At 37.4% G+C, this 16634-nt stretch overlaps 1 protein-coding gene across 1 annotated transcript in view; it reads right to left on the bottom strand.

Moving 5' to 3' along the window:
- cfap74 (cilia and flagella associated protein 74) overlaps nt 1-16634 on the bottom strand; it is a 54278-nt gene that overhangs the window by 26993 nt on the left and 10651 nt on the right. The window contains exons 15-21 of the mRNA XM_042004034.1: nt 6418-6484; nt 5150-5239; nt 4540-4725; nt 4131-4251; nt 3167-3255; nt 1699-1821; nt 1427-1548 (exon numbers count right to left, since the gene is read on the bottom strand). Coding sequence (XP_041859968.1) covers nt 1427-1548; nt 1699-1821; nt 3167-3255; nt 4131-4251; nt 4540-4725; nt 5150-5239; nt 6418-6484 — 798 coding nt within the window. The remainder of the gene's footprint in view (nt 1-1426; nt 1549-1698; nt 1822-3166; nt 3256-4130; nt 4252-4539; nt 4726-5149; nt 5240-6417; nt 6485-16634) is intronic.

Below are 16634 nucleotides of genomic sequence, written 5' to 3'. Positions count from 1 at the left end.
TGCTGAATATCTTAACAAATGTGCTCTAAGAACAGTTGGAAAGTTTACTGTTGGGCTGAAAAGTAAGCAGTTAGTCAGCGGTAAGAGGTTTCCATGTGCTGTTTTTCTGTGAAAATGCCTCTTTTGGCAGAGACCACTGACCATGTGAGGGAGTTTTAGTATTGCTTTTAGCAGATAAACCAGCATGCTACATCAGCAGTCCGTGTCACTTTCCAGATTTGGATGTTTTCAGAGCATGACAACACAAAACTAAAATATGACATCCAGCATTCATTTCTGCAGTCATGACTTTGGGCATAGGTTTTCTGAAAGCTAAATAATACAGCTTTATGTTACTAATTTCTGGTAACTGTGGACATCCTGGATATATTTTATATTCGGGGTTAGGGTTTGTAGTTTGGACAAGACAAAAAAACTTAAAAAAGTGCTGACATTGTGTGGAAGTTCACTAGCCCAGTTTGATTCTGGAATATGTCTATAATAACATAATAACAGATTTTTAGATTGTACATATTGTGCTAACTTCATCACTAACTAAAGCACTGGTTCATGTTGCACTGCACAGAGAAAGTGTTGTCTTACATGTCGTAAAATACTTTTTACTAACCTGCAGAGCGGATTTGAATTTCCTGATTAGTGAGAACTAAAAAAGTTTAGGTATTTCCTCAATTTTCATAGTTTCAAGCAACCTGTAGATGGCTTTGCATAGGGTCAGCTTTAACATATCAAGTAAATTTAACATTTTTTTACAATTTAACACAACATAAAGTCCATCTGTCCGTCCGTCCGTCCATCCATCCATCCATCCATCCATCCATCCATCCACGCTTATCCAGGGTTGGGTTGCAAGACAGCTGCCTAAGCAGAGAAGCCCAGACTTTCCTCTCCCTGGTCACTTCCCTAGCTCATTCAGGAGGATCCCGAGGCATCTCCATGCTAGTCAAGAGAGCGTGTCCTGGATATTACTCGTGGGTGGGACGTGCCTGGAACACCTCACCATGCAGGAGGAGGCATCCTGACCAGATCGCCCAAGCCACTTCATTTGGCTCCTCTCAATGCGGAGGAGCAGTGACTCTACTCGGATGGCCGAGCTTCTCACCTTATCTCTAAGGGAGAGACCGGCCACCCTGCGGAGCAAACTCATTTTAGCTGCTTGTATTCGTGATTTCATTATTTCGGTCACTTTCCACATATATAGGTTGAAATGTATATGGTTAAGTTGTTACTTACATTTTCCGCATCCTAATTTTCTTCATCTTTTGAGGATTATAAAATCCACATCTTATCATGTCTGTAATATCATGTGTGTAATGTACAGACTGCTGAAGGTGTGGTATTTGTTTAGCGATATAGAAATACACAACAGTGCAGTCAGTAGTTTAAACACTTTATATGGTTGTTGGCTATCTCAAGCTTTGGGCCCCACCTGCTTTGGACCATGATGCTGTCTTGATAAATGAGGTCAAACATGCAGATCTTCAGGTCAATGATGGGCTGAACCACCCATACGGGCATGGTGACTGCCATACCTCTCACTTGGATGGATATCTGTTTAAATCAGACCACAGCCACAAAGAGTAAACGTAAAATATAATCAGTGGTTAAAAGTACTATAGATACCTCTGACTTTGAATTTTACAACTAAACTTTACAATTACTCTTGTCTTGTTATTTAACTACGACATTAACATATCTTACTGGTTTGGTGTTCATGTCAGAGAATTTGATGTGGAAGTCTAGTTTAGATTCCCCTGGAATTGTTGGGGTGAATATGACCTCCAGTGTGATGCTTTCAAACGGTCCAATTTCTCCTTCTTTCCCCTGAACAAGGATCAATAAAACATAAAACAAACATGTCATTTTAAATGTATTTCTGTATCTACAGAGACATTGCTATAATTCTACTATTTAAACACTATGTAGCAATGCTGACACTTTTTTTACTGAGTCTAGTGTACACAGGACATAGTTAAGCTTCACAATTTTTCTTGGCACAAAAGAGGGGAAGAGACACGCAACGTTACGCTGTGGCCATCAAACTACCATGAAATGCTGTGTTCCTCCATAACCATCAAAGTGTTGAGAGCAATAACAACAAAAAGGAGGAATAAGCCACTGATGCACCAAGTGACTAAATTTTGTGGTACAGTGATAGTTTGATGGATAATCTGACATTTATAACTCCAGTCCTAACCCATTCAACATGCTCGCATCAGTTAAAACGACGACAATCGAGCCAAAGGCATTTAGACACATACAGCACACACACACAACAGCCACAGAGGGAAAGGTGATGCACCATTACTCCCCCACTGGAGAGATGTAATGACCCCTGAACAACTTCACAGCTTCACAGGAGCCACAGGGCAAAAACAGCATCATTGCAAAACACAAAAGAGACAGACAGGACACATAGTAAACCATCTTTGCACAGTTTGTTAAAATCTAAGGAATAGATCACATTTAATCCCAATGACAAAAGAAAAATGAAATGCAATCCATCCATAAAATCCTTCTGCTTCTGACAAGCCTGTAGCCTTTCATAAAGTGTCACCCTTGAGTCAAATTTTCTACGTTCAATCAACATAAATGGACATGTTTTTGTACTATAACCCCTGACATTTTGTCCTGTAGGACTACTTACAAGACAAACCTGTTAGCTAGGTAGTGGTAGCTAGCTAGGCGTTGTCAAATATGGATTGTGTCACATTATAAAACCTTTGATTAACCCAAATTAGTATATAACTGTCCATTTTTGTTATTATAAAACAGCAGTTATAATTACTACAACTAGAGACATGTCTAACGTCTATAGAAGCACGAAGTCCATTTAAAATGTAAAAAAAACATCTCCACAAGACCTCTGCTAAGACAGCCACTGTGTCAAATCGGAGAAGATAACAGTGACTTATCAGTGTATAGTGCCTACTGTAGATCCATTGTCTTTATCCACTTAATCCTTATTCTAATGCAGGACCCAGAGAAGGCTGGAGCATTTTGCAGCAGGTGCCAGGAGAGAGGCAGGGTACACACTGGACAGGCTACCAGCCCATCGCAGGACCAACAACATATATACTAAAGTTTATATTTTTTATTGTCAAATGGAAAATACTTGTGTTTCTCTAAAATATTACTAAATTTGTTTTAATTAGGATTCATTACTCACACATCCTATTCTTATATCACTGGAGTCTGAGGAGATCTGCTCCATTCGGGTGTCCACATCTGTGGACAGACAAGCTTCTGGGAAAGTTTCTGGAGAAGACGATACAACCACATATTAGAAATATTTTAAAATTTGAGCAAAAAATGAGCAGGCAGATCATTACATGTCCACAAATTAAGACCTAAAAATCCTCCTCTTGAGAAAAAAACAAAATTGGACATAAAATAGGACCTATTGGCAGATTGTGTTTAAAGACCAACATCAGCTACTTCACTCTTTGTTCACCATGTGAGGGCCTGGTCCCACAATAGTGTATAAAATGAAGAAAAACAGACACACAACCACAGAAAACTTCCAAAGCAGGCAGAGCAGAGGCAAAAGACTGAACAGCTTATCAAAGCATCAGTGATGGAAAGTGCTGAGCACAGCGATGAAGAGGGACGTGAGATGAGAGGGAACATTAAAGAGGAAATGCCTCTTTGTCACCAGCTGTGAGAGCAAGGTGAACCCTCCATTTTTGTGTGTGCTCTATTACTTTTTTTGTTCTTACAAAGACCAAACATCCTGACAGGAATAGAAAGATGAGGAGATATCACCAGTCCTCAACTCCTGTATTTCTGGGGGTATTTCAGGTAATGCTCTCATGATTCTGCATTGATGCACAGCAGAACATTGAGCTGATTTCTAAGATGCTGCTGATGTTTATTTAGCAGGTACAGGTTTTTTATGTCTTTTTCTTTTACATGCTCTGCATCATATTAAAGAATTGAGCAAATAATCACTTTGGCCTGATAATGATACGAGATGAAAAGTCAAACAATCATGGAAAACTTTCTGTCATGTTAAAAGGCTGGAAGGTTGTCTTACACGTTTTAAATACAGGTTTTGGTTTGAGCCCTTTCAGAACTTTTGTTCTGGTTAAAATGAATTGTTTAACGTGTATAATGTGTAGATTTCTTTTTACCAGACTGCTCTTGCTGCGATGCCTCAGACAGTCCCTGACTTTCTTGCTTTGGTTGGACCTGTCTAGCATCCATGGATGCACAACTCTTCTGGCTGTTAGATGTTTTTTCACTGCACAAATCCTGTTATCCAAAAATTAAGAACACTTATCATTTTAATTTTACACATTGTCATTTAAACAAGCATCTTTAGACTTACTTCTAGCACAAAATGTATATATTTTTTACATGTACATAATATTTATAAGCTTTTGACTATTTTCCATCATTTTTTCATTTCATTTCAAGGCTATGCAGGAAAATAACTGTAGATCTCGTAATGTAAAATTAACATTAAATGTAGCTATTTGTGATATTTAATTAGAGCTGTATAATTTCATTTTACTGCTCTAATCAAGAGTGATGCCTTACCCGGCATGTGTTGGCAGAGATCTGGTATGACATCTGTACATGGCTAGTTTCTGGACTGAGACATGTGGAGGTGTCCAGGCTGAAGAGGGTGGCCAGTGCTCCCTTGTTGGTCAAGGTGATAGTCTTTGAAATAGTCTGGCCCACAACGTGTGAACTGAAGTCAATGAACTCACTGTCAACCTCTAGCTAGAGAAAGGGTATATTCACATGCACTAATTAGCAAGCTGTCAGTAGCTTCAAGCTAATGTACATAGTTTTACATACATTAATACATAAAGTTATAAAATGACACCTAAGAGTATAGTTAAATTACTATGCTAATGTACAGAGATACTCAGTGTAGCTCCTCTAAGACAGGATGGCAAAGATGAGGTGTGATAACAGTTTTTAGTTTAATAACCATTGTGTCTTTTTTCCTAAAAAATTATAATACATTATTAGTGGCCAAAAACTATTCCTATAATGGCAATAACACCAATTTTACCAAAGAAAAACACATACACTTCACTTACATACTTAGAAAAAGATGAAAGAACAATATGAGAAAACAGAAACATACAGATTACCATGGTAGTCAACAGTTATGTCCAATCATTTTCACTCCACTCACGTTGCATTTTTTTATGGTGCATCTGACAGGCACGGAAAACAGACCCACTGCTGATGCAAACTGGATCTCTCCCTCCAAATCCTCGTTGATCTGCAGGGATATGGTGACAAAACAATCCAAAGTTAAGATCTTACATTTGATCCGACTGAAGACATCTAGTAAACAGGATGGGTGGGCATATGTTAGACAAAATAGCTTCTCTTACACTCACAATCACCAATAGTCAATAGTTAGATGGCAGGATTGTTACCAACCTCACGTTTGACTAATGAATATTAAGATGGACTTAGCAACAGGTTAGCTTAGCCTGGCAGAAAGATTGGAACAGAAAAATAGTTTGCTGGACCTTTTCTATCTTAAATATATTCTCCTACTGTATCAAGACCTGTAAAAATGTATATTTCACATTGTAGTTACGTTCATAAAAAAACTGAATAATCTATGAAGACTCATCAGTGTCAAACAATGGTTTGTTTTCATTTCCACCTTCAAATTTTAGTGGAGATGAAATCATCAGATGGAAGCTTTGATGTGAAAGCTGATGTGATTTATTAAAGCTGCTGTAGCTTCATATAGTCCTAGTTTATTCTATACACTGCCAATTATTCAGTATATTAGAGTATTAGACATGAATAAAAGAAATGCATGAGGTGTAAATAAAACAGAACCAAAAAAAACAAAAAACAGTACAGCTCAAAATAAAATATTAGGATATTATTATTTATGAAAATGCAATGTAAAAAGTTGCACAGTGATGCCTGGAACATACAACAGGCTGAAATATGGTTAAAACTTGATCCTGACAGATATAATACATGACCAGTTTTATTGGCTGACATCCGCATGTCTTCACCAATATGTGCTGACATAAAATCCTTTATTCATTTATCTATTTTACAAATAATAATAATAATAATAATAATAATAATAGAATATATTTAAGATAATTTAGAAATGGTGTTTGCTTATAGAAATAGCTGTGGTGAGAAAAGCAAGTCTTCATGGTGAGCTTCTAACTAATCAATACAGAGAGTGTAATAAATCATGACCCTATTACTGCCTTTTATCTCATATTATGTATGACATGGAGGTTTTAAACCGCCACTGAATTTAATAGTCAATTGTTGGTTGGTCTCAAAAAAAAGCCAAATACAGAATTCAGTCTTTGATTAATTTATACATAATGGAATATATAGAGAATAGACAACGCCTCAAGCCATTAAAGGTAAAATGATCAGTAGGTGTCTAAAAGTGGAGTCAGTACGAACCATAGGCTGGAAAATGGTCTGTATATCACAGGACATCCCAGTAGATAAAGGACCAGGAGGCTCAAAGCTGAAACACAAATCACAGTAAAATAAAAAAAGACTATTTACATTTTTATACAACTTAGAAAACAAGTGACTTTACAATACTGAAAATGAAAGGAATGCAGCTTTTATGTTCATGACACTATACTGCACACAGATATAAAGACGGAAGAAGAATAGATTTCTTTCTGATTAGCAACACACTGTAAACGCTCTGTAACAAGTCTGATTGTTGCATTGCTTAAGAATGACAGCAATAACAAAAAACAAGGAATGAGGAAGAGATGAAACATGTTTTATGCCAAAACAACAGCAGCACACGCTATATCCAACCACAGATCAGCAGCTTCGGTTGAAATACGGAGGCATGAGGAATCTCTTGAGTGAAGCAGATAAAAATCAGAAGCAAGGTCAAGAGTCAACCTGACGCTCACAGACAACAATGAGAGGATAAAAGGTACTTCAACTTAAAAAAGAACTGACACAATGGCAAGAATTTTTTTTTCCACATTTCCTATTGGATCACAGTATAAACTGGACCAGAAACAAATATTTATTTCCAGATGAGCAAAGACACGTGAGAGCTGTTAGCTATTTCAGAGCAACATGTGCATCTCACTGCATGTTTCTGCCAACCTTAACTCTGCCCTGAGAAGCGTTAAAACTTGCCGCCCTTCCAGGGACACAACAGGGCCAATCAATACCAGCAAGCAGGCAGCCAGCCAAAGAATTAAAAAAAAAAAAAAAAAAAATGCAACTATGAGGATTATAAAAGGTCAGCAACAAAATACAATAGGTGTCTACTTCTTTGTTTAAAGTGGTGATACAAAGAATTTTTTAATACAGTGATGCTGCTGGCTCCTGTGTGTGGATAAGGTAAAAATCCTTGTTTTTATCTTAAAAAAACAGAAGCTGGACAATATAAATAAAAAGAAAATAAGTTATTTTTTGTGTTTAGTCTTATGCAGTTACTTGAATTCTCTGATGTAGCAGCATGAATATTAGTTTAACTTCTATAAATATATACTATGTATGAAAAATGGGCACATGATCAAAAGGAGCTGTACACAGTATGGGGGGGAAAGACATCTTTCATTATTTTAATTTTAAAGGTACCCATCAATCTTTTTGTTAAATTTTTGTGGTCCTTAATTGTGACAATATTTTGCATAAACAGAATAAAATGCCATTTTATACCTATTTCATGTTATGCTGAAGCTTTATGAAATCAAAAGGTGGAATATGCTTTAGTTGGATGGCATACCATACAATATCAAAGCTCATTAATCAAACATAATTAAAAATTCTTTTGAAAACCATGAAGCCACAACATAAATATCACTCTGCACATATCATCAGCACAGAAGGGAAACAGGCCAGTACAGTTGGTTTAGCTTTAGCCAATTATTTGAAGTTGTTGGTCCAGCTGCCAGGTGAAGAAGTTAGGCCAGGCAGGCTGATCACCACTGTGATCTGGAAATGTATGAAAGATCTCCACCTGGCTGGAAAAGCTTGGTGGTAATTCAAAAAGTCACACAGCACGGTCATCAGAATATCTTTTTTTGTATCCCCTCCCCTCCCTTTGGCAAATTTCTTTATCAGGACTATTGTTCTTTTGTAGCTTCAAGACAGGTGGCATAAAAAGACGCGTGAAAGGAAAATAGAGCAGTTCACTTGGGATTAAATGCTGAGTGAGGCAGAGTTTGAAAAAGCCTGCCACAGCCCTATATAAACTGCTGCAAATGAGGCCATACTGTACAGTGCGTCCACTGCAGAGAACTGAAATGATGAGGCTGGAATCGTGGTTGTACTGTATCACTGGCTATAGTGTGTGTTAAATTATACATTCTCAGTGCTCCCAGTTGGCTTTTCCTGCAGTAAATCAATAAGCACTCTGTTCATAATTCAGTTCAGACTTTAAACACCCCCCGCTTGTACTCAACCACTTCATAAGACAATCTACAGAAAAGCATCAAAACTCTGTTTGTGACTCTAACGTGAAAAATCCCTCTACTGTACATAGTTCATATTTCAGAGAGAATTCACACTGTCCTCATATGTTGATGCTACAAAGTAGCGCAGATTTGTTTGTATGTTATATAATATATCAAAGACACATTTTGAGAGCTCTGCAGGGCATATTCTGCAAACTATAGAGATGATTTTCCATTGTTTGTTTCTTGGAATTTACTTTTATCAAAAACCACAATAAGGCTGCTTAACATGTTGCAATGGTTTCCTGAAATAAACACAAGCTACTAACAAATAAGATCATTAAAAAAACAAACAACAACAACAACAACAACAAAAAAAAAAAAACACCAGTTAAGTGTCATGTGGTTTTCTCCTGTCAATCACTGAAATCAACTTCACTGTATAATCAGCTTCACCAGGATGCAGGTCATGGCCGTGTACATAAGACTGACAGCACATTCACAGATTCATTTAAATAAATTAAAAGGCTGATTGATCACATTATTATGAAGATGGTCTGAGATTAATTATTATTTTTAAATTTAGTTGACATTTTTTTGCAAGAAGAATTTAATTCTAAAAAACATATTGCAAGGAATGATAGTTTTACTAACGCTCTATCCTAGATCAGCAAACTCACCATCTGTAGTAAAGTCCAGCTACAAACACACATCTTTACATGGAAGATTTTTTTTCTAAAGCCTCGAAGACTTGGAGTGAAACTTCATATAAACACTGCACTTATGCACCTCAACTATAAACACAGCCCAAACAAGATGCTCACACAACATGTTATGAATAAGGATCAGTACACCATCTATGATCTGAGCTGATCTAAACTTATGACTGGTCAGTGTATCTCAGATGAAGAGCTGATTAGTCTGGAAACATATGTTAGAAGATTGTTGCTCACTGCCAAATTTAGCCAGTCAGCAACCAAATAAAATCTGAAAAGAAAATTATATAGATTTATTATAGCGTTTTGATACACTAAAAAACGAAATACTATAATTGCCTGATGATGTGATAATGTTTTTAGGGTAATGTCCTTAAACCGGTGAACAGCCCAGTGCAGTTCCTGGAAGCCTGGACAAATCTCCTTAACCTACTAATGAGAAGGAAACAGCTACCTTAGGATGGATTTGAAACATAATAATCCTGAAACAGATCTGGCACTGAGAATATTCAAACGGATTGGCATGAAATCTGTGGAGACTGACTCCCTAAAACTGACTCTTCCATTGGCATCCTCAAGTCAAATTTTCATTGGTTTGGTGTACGGTACGCTACATAAAACCACTAAAAATAAGTTATTTTGTAGATTAATAATTGGTAACAGTAATTGTATTTAAATTTAACAACCCATTCTTTAGGTACACATGTTCAATTGCATGTAAACACAAAAGCTACCCAGCCAATCGCATGGCATCAACTCAATGCATTTAGGCATGTAGACATGGTCGATTTGCTGAAGTTCAGACTGAGCATCAGAATGAGGATGAAAAGGGATTTAAATGACTTTGAATGTGGCATAGTTGCTGGTGCCAGACGGGCTGGTCTGATTGTTTCAGAAACTGCTGATCTGCTGATATTTTCCAACACAGCCATCTCTAGGGGTTACACAGAATGGTCTGAAAAAGAGAAATGTTCAGTGAGCAGGAGTAGCCAGGACCAACATGCTTGTTGATGTCAGAGATCAGAGGAGAATGGGCAGACTGGTTGGAGATGATAGACAGGCAACAGTAACTCAGCAAATAAATAACCATTCAACAGTAAATAATCATTAATAAAGTGGTTGGTGAATGTACTTAACAAAAGTACATCTTCACAGATGGCTAAAAACTTTGCAGAGCAGCTCCATGCTTGTCTGTACAGAAAGTATCACCCAACAGGCGGTCGTTTTATTTCACTGCATCATTGTCACTTACTTAACCTCAAGGCTCGAATTACAGCGGAGATTTTGGGGGAGCCTTTGTTGGGTGTGCACTGTGACTTTGCATGTGATGTACATGTGCATATATATTAATGCACGTAGCGCGGTCAAAAATATGGTTACTACAAAAATAAAAAAATAAAAAAAAACCCTCTGCAGCTATTGAATGCAGCTTGTTTAATCAGAAACAGGGACGGAAAGTTCTTTTACCAACCACAAAAGAAAGCATATAAAATGTTTTGTGTATGGACGCTCACAGCACGCTACAAACAAATGCTGCTGTCCACTGTGCTGAAGGAAACAGGACGGACCACATTTAGAGGATTTCATTAATTAAATAAAATAAATAAATCAAACACAAAGCTCACAAATTATTGCTATTCTTATCAAGACACATCAGGAACCTTTTTGAAAAATTAAATGTAACCTGAAAGTAAACTATTTTTAGGACTCTCCCTCAGAGTATCAGTTGAATGTCTTTAGGGGAGCTCCTGTGCCTTTCAGGGGAGCCGAGCTCCCCTTAGCTCCCATGTAATTCGAACCCTGCTTAACCTGAAATCAGAAAAACTGATGTACAGTGGTGTAAAAGGTGTTAGCCCCTTCCTGATTTTTTACTTTTTTTTTTGCATGTTTGTCACGTTTAAATTATTCAAATCATCAAACAAATTTAAATATTAGTCAAAGACAACACAAGTAAACAAGAAATGCAGTTTTTAAATTCAGGTTTTTATTATTAAGATAGAAACAAAATCCAAACATACATCTCCCTGATTACTGCACCACTGCGTCTCAATCAAGAAATCATTTAAATAGGACCTGCCTGACAAAGTGAAGTAGACCAAAAGATCCTCAAAAGCTAGACATCATGCCGAGATCCAAAGAATTCAGAAACAAATGAGAAAAACTTAATTGAGATCTGTCAGTCTGGAAAAGATATTAAAGCCATTTCTAAAGCTTTGGAACTCCAGCGAACCACAGTGAGAGCCATTATCCACAAATGGTGAAAACACAAAACCTTCCCAGGAGTGGCCGGCCAACCAAAACTACCCCAAGAGCACAGTGACAACTCATCCAAGAGGTCACAAAAGACCCCACAACAACATCCAAAGAACTGCAGGCCTCACTGGCCTTGGTAAAGGTCAGTGTTATGACTCCCCCATAAGAAAGAGACTGGGTTAAAATGGCCTGCATGGCACAGTTCCAACACGAAAATCACTGCTGAGCAAAAGAACATAAAGGCTCATCTCAATTTTGCCAGAAATCATCTTGATGATCCCCAAGACTTTTTGGGAAAATACTCTGTGGACTGATGAGACAAAAGTTGAACTTTTTGGAAGGTGTGTGTTTCCATTACATCTGGCGTGAAAGTAACACCACTTTTCAGAAAAAGATCATACCAACAGTAAAATATGGTGGTAGTGTGATGTTTTGCTGCTTCAGGATCTGGAAGACCTGCTGTGATAAATGGAACCATGAATTCTGCAGTCTACCAAACAATCCTGAAGGAGAATGTCCGGCCATCTGTTCATGACCTTGAGCTGAAACAAACTTTGGTTCTGCAGCAGGAAAAAGATCCCAAACACACCAGCAAGTCCACCTCTGAATGGCTAAAGAAAAACAAAATGAAGTCCTGACCTGAATCCTACTGAGATGGTGTGGCATGACCTTAAAAAGGCGGTTCATGTTCGAAAAACCTCCAATGTGGCTGAATTACAACAATTCTGCAAAAATGAGGGGCCAAAATTCCTCCACAGCTCTGTAAAAAACTCATTGCAAGTTATCGCAGTTGTTGCTGCTAAGGGTGGCCCAACTAGTTATTAGGTTTAGGGGGCAATCACTTTTTCACACAGGGCCATGTAGGTTTGGACTTTTTTTCCTCCCTTAATAATAAAAACCTTCATTTAAAAAGTGCATTATGTGTTTACTTGTGTTGTCTTTGACTAATATTTCAATTTGTTTGATCTGAAACGTTTAAGTGTGACAAAACATGAAAAAATAAAATAAAATAAATAAATAAAACAGGAAGCGGGCAAACACTTTGTTTGTTCAACTGCCCAAATTGACAGAGAGTAATTGTGGCTTAAACATTTTTGGTGAAGACATAGTGCTATTTTTTTTGCTTGGTGGCTAAAGCTAGAGTCCTTTGGTCAGTTTTAATGTCTGTTACTATAGTTCAGAGGCTTAGTTCAGTTCCAGGTCTGGCTTAACACAGAGATCAAGTGGATCTAAATGTTAGCTTTTGTCATAATTTTTCTTGCTTAACCAAACAGTAAAATAAAATGAGAATGGGGGAAGTATTTATGTCTGTTCTTGTTTACACTGAGTTTAGGAAGGTTCTTTTATTGTTTCAGACTGGGTTCAAGTTTGTACTTATTGTTATCTCTGTAACTGGGTTTCAACTGGATGCTGAACAGCTGAATACTTTAGGTCTGTTAAACTTGTATGATCAAGTTTTCTCAATAGTGAACTTACTGAGAATGGACCAAATAAAGAAGAGAAAAAAAAAACAAAAACAAAAAAACAACACACACACACACACAGCTTCTAACCAGATTTTCAGATTTCATATAACTATTTCCACTCTAGTGTCAGCAGTTATCTCAGATCCAAGCTGAAAAGCCAGCACATCACAGAATGTCCTCCGCTCAGCTAGTCATTTACAAGACAAGCTAAGAAGTGCTGCTAAACACGGCATCTTTACAATGATTTTTCACCAAATCTGACAACCACAGGCTGTCATAGTTTTTGTCTTGGTAGTAAAAAGATATGGCAGAGTCCACTCAAGCATGAATGCACCTACGCTAGGCAGGGGGTTGTGGGGGGAGAGGAAAGCCATTTTTAGAAATTCAGGGGGTGTTCGGGGAACCATGGGCTGGTGTGAAAAAGCCCAGCGTGTTCCCAGTTCAAGTTCCTCTCTCTCCCAATGTGCTAATGTTTCTCTTTTTTCAATTTAATTTAATTAACTTATTTTTTGCTGGGTGAGCCATGAAGACTTTGCAGTTGTCACGAATGATCTTAGTACGGTTGGTTTAAATCTGTGAGTAACAAGCGTTTCACACACAAAAGACAGTGAGTAGCAGAAAGTGGGTGTACAAATGGTAAATTAGTTTGTCAGCATGTAAAAAATATAATTTCTGACATCAAACTGTTGAATTTCTGATATGATTTGCAAATGGCCATCATGCAGTTTGTGGTTATGACTGCACACAATTTGCAGATGTATTGTGGAAAGATGATATTAAACATAACTGCATCCTACTGTATAAGGTACATACTGTTTAATGTATGATTCAAGGTAAGGCAGGAACTGGGTCAGTCGTGTAGGAGCTAGATTCTCTAGAGATTCACAAGGTCGTAAGAAAATCTATCTTGCAATGCTACAAGCAGTACATGTGTGGCTGAGGCAGGGAGTTTCGGGCTGATAATCATCTTATACCAACAGCAGATTTCAGGTGTGACAACAGGCAACAATGGTGGCTCATGAAGAGTTCAAGGTAGATGCTGCGACCGCATCAGTTATACCAAAACTTGGGAGCATCTCTTCACAAAAAGAAAGAATGTCACAGAAGGCTTTGCTTGGTGAAGAAGAAGCTTTCTCTTCCTAACTCACTCGAATCAGGTAATGGTATTGGTTGAAGCTAACCCATGATAAACAGTGATAGACAGATGGCCCACCTGATCACCTGCCAGGTATAATCTGAAAATGCCTAGCCTTTCTCAAACAGTTTTTACAAACAACTTCCCAGATGGTGAAACAAACCATCTGGTGTGTTGGGTTAAGAAATCTCTCCTATCTGATGGCATCTGCTGTCTTTTCAGTTAAAGATTTTTAGAGCAGCAGCCACCACAGTCATAAATGGTGACAAATGTAGCTTAATTTCCTAAGACTTTCTTGTGTCTTCAGTTTCTTGAGAGGGGAAAAAAGTCTTACTATTCGCACTAATTCATTACTTAAGTACTAAGTAACATGGACCTGCATCTTACTATAACAAAATATTTGAATTACCAGCTCCCCAATATTGATCGCAAACGATTGCATGAATCCTTACACGACAGAAATCATGTAAGTAAAACTACAACCGCGACATCAAGTAGTTGCAATGTCACAAAAAAAAACAAACAAAAAACAAAACAAAAACAAAAAAAAACAAAGCTGACTTTAAATGTTCTTTACCTTTAACATTTGTGTTTGCAGTGTTTGTAGTACTTTGTCCCTACTTGGATTGCTTTTTTTGCTTATTTTTTTTTTTTGTTTTTGTTTTTTACCCACCAAGTCATGAAAATGCTTAATCCAGATTTTCAACAATAATTGAAATTTAATGAGCTGCACACGATTTAAATCTTCCAGCTCTTGGGAGACAAGCAGGTTGTATTGTGGTGGATGATCAGGATTAGCCACCAACAATGTGGTCAGAACATGTCAGGCAATGTAAGCAAAATCTTTGAATGTACTGAAATGAGTGTGGGAACGTGCTGCATTGTGAATACCTCAACATCCAATTACTGATGACTGAAAAATTAAATACTTATCAAATGACAAACAGGTGCAGCAGAAACTAAATTAGCTTTTTGTGCATCTGTTAATATGTGTGCAACTAAAAGCATGTAACATAAACAGCTCTTGACTTTATAAACTGTTTTAGAAGCATTAATGTGTATAAATACAAATAAAACGCGTAGTTATTAAACATCTGAGGCATAACTGACCGTTACATGAAAGAAAAATACAAAACATGAAGGGGTACAGTGTATGTGTGTATTCACCCATTTGGTATGAAAGTGTGTTACATGCGAGTTAGGAACAGAGGACTGGAAGGTGATATGTTCAGACAAGTGGTCCTGCATCAGGGCTCAAGAACAGCATCAATAGTTTTCAGCTGACGCTGTTGTAGCCTGCGAGACTCTTCACTCAGTCAGGCAGAAAAAGGAGAGAGGAGAAGAAACTACTTCAAGTCATGGGAGAGCCGATAGAAAAGCGATATGCAGCGAGTGACCTGGAGAACAATGCATCTTTGCTCGGCCTGTGGGCTGCTGGCAGGCTCAGAAAGAGGAGAAAGAAGAGACATCGACTGACTCATTTAGCTGAGACTCATAAGAGGAGCTGTGCGCGTGGTGATCCAAGCTGGTATCCATATGTGGGAGGACTGGCTTTGCTTTCACATGCACATCATCATCTTTTTAAATGACAAATGGTGGTTGTGTTTCTGACTGCTGATATAAGAGCGAGTGTTTCCATACGATGATTGGAAGTGTTCAACATATAGTGCATTTTTAGGACCTCTAACATGTTATTTACTTATCCTAAGGTTAAAACTATATATTTGAAAGCAAATTCTTGTAACTTAAGAATAATATATTCATAAGAACTTCAAACCTTGAGAGAAATTAGACAGCACTGCCACTGAACAACAGAGGATATGCATATGAATTTATTTGCTTTTTCTTTGATTGGTTATTTAGTTATTTAGGTTAGAGCCAAGCAAAGTCCCTGAACAACAATGGCTACTTACATATATTCATCTGAATGTCTCTTTCATCTCCATAAGATGAATATTTTAATATTTTCCTCAGATTGCAGATTTTGGTTCTGGCTGGCTGATTCCTTCTATATTTTGTGTCTTTACCCCCACATATATGGATCTTCTCAAATAACTGAAGTTACATGTTCACATATTTAAAACTCTTAAGAGTAAACTCTAAATGAGTAAAATCAATCAGAAACTTTCTGCACTGACAACCGAACTCATAGTGTCTGTACTAATGTGTACATACATCTGGCTTTTCCCAACAATCACTCATCCAATCACCTTCAAACAAGGCAAGTGTCAGTTTCAGTGGCAGCTGCAAAGTCAGTTAAAGCTGTTAAAATGAGGGATTCTTACAATATACTCAATGTTTCTCTTATACTTTCAGAGCTACTGATTTTCTGCATATGAGGCATTATTCAAACATCAGTGACTGCACCTTCGGGAAAAAAAGTAAAAAAGTGATCACCAATGTAAAAGAAAGAAATCATATCAAGGACAACTAATTCCCCTGTAGTCACTTGCAAAGCAACTAATACAAAGCAAGTTTCTAATTGATATGAAGCAGCTACCTTAGTTGGTTTTAGTTCTGCTCCTCTGGCTAATTTCACATATTTTTGTGTTTATTAGCGATGACACAAATGCAGCTGTACTGAATGAGGACATTACTGTATGAATGCACCAAAGGTAGTGATTTCTCAATAATAAGACAGCCATATATATATATATATATATATACATAT

This window comes from Melanotaenia boesemani, chromosome 13 (assembly GCF_017639745.1).
Source record: "Melanotaenia boesemani isolate fMelBoe1 chromosome 13, fMelBoe1.pri, whole genome shotgun sequence".
NCBI lineage: Eukaryota > Metazoa > Chordata > Actinopteri > Atheriniformes > Melanotaeniidae > Melanotaenia > Melanotaenia boesemani.
Note: the sequence above shows the minus strand (reverse complement) of the source record. Positions and strands in the feature narration are given on the sequence as shown.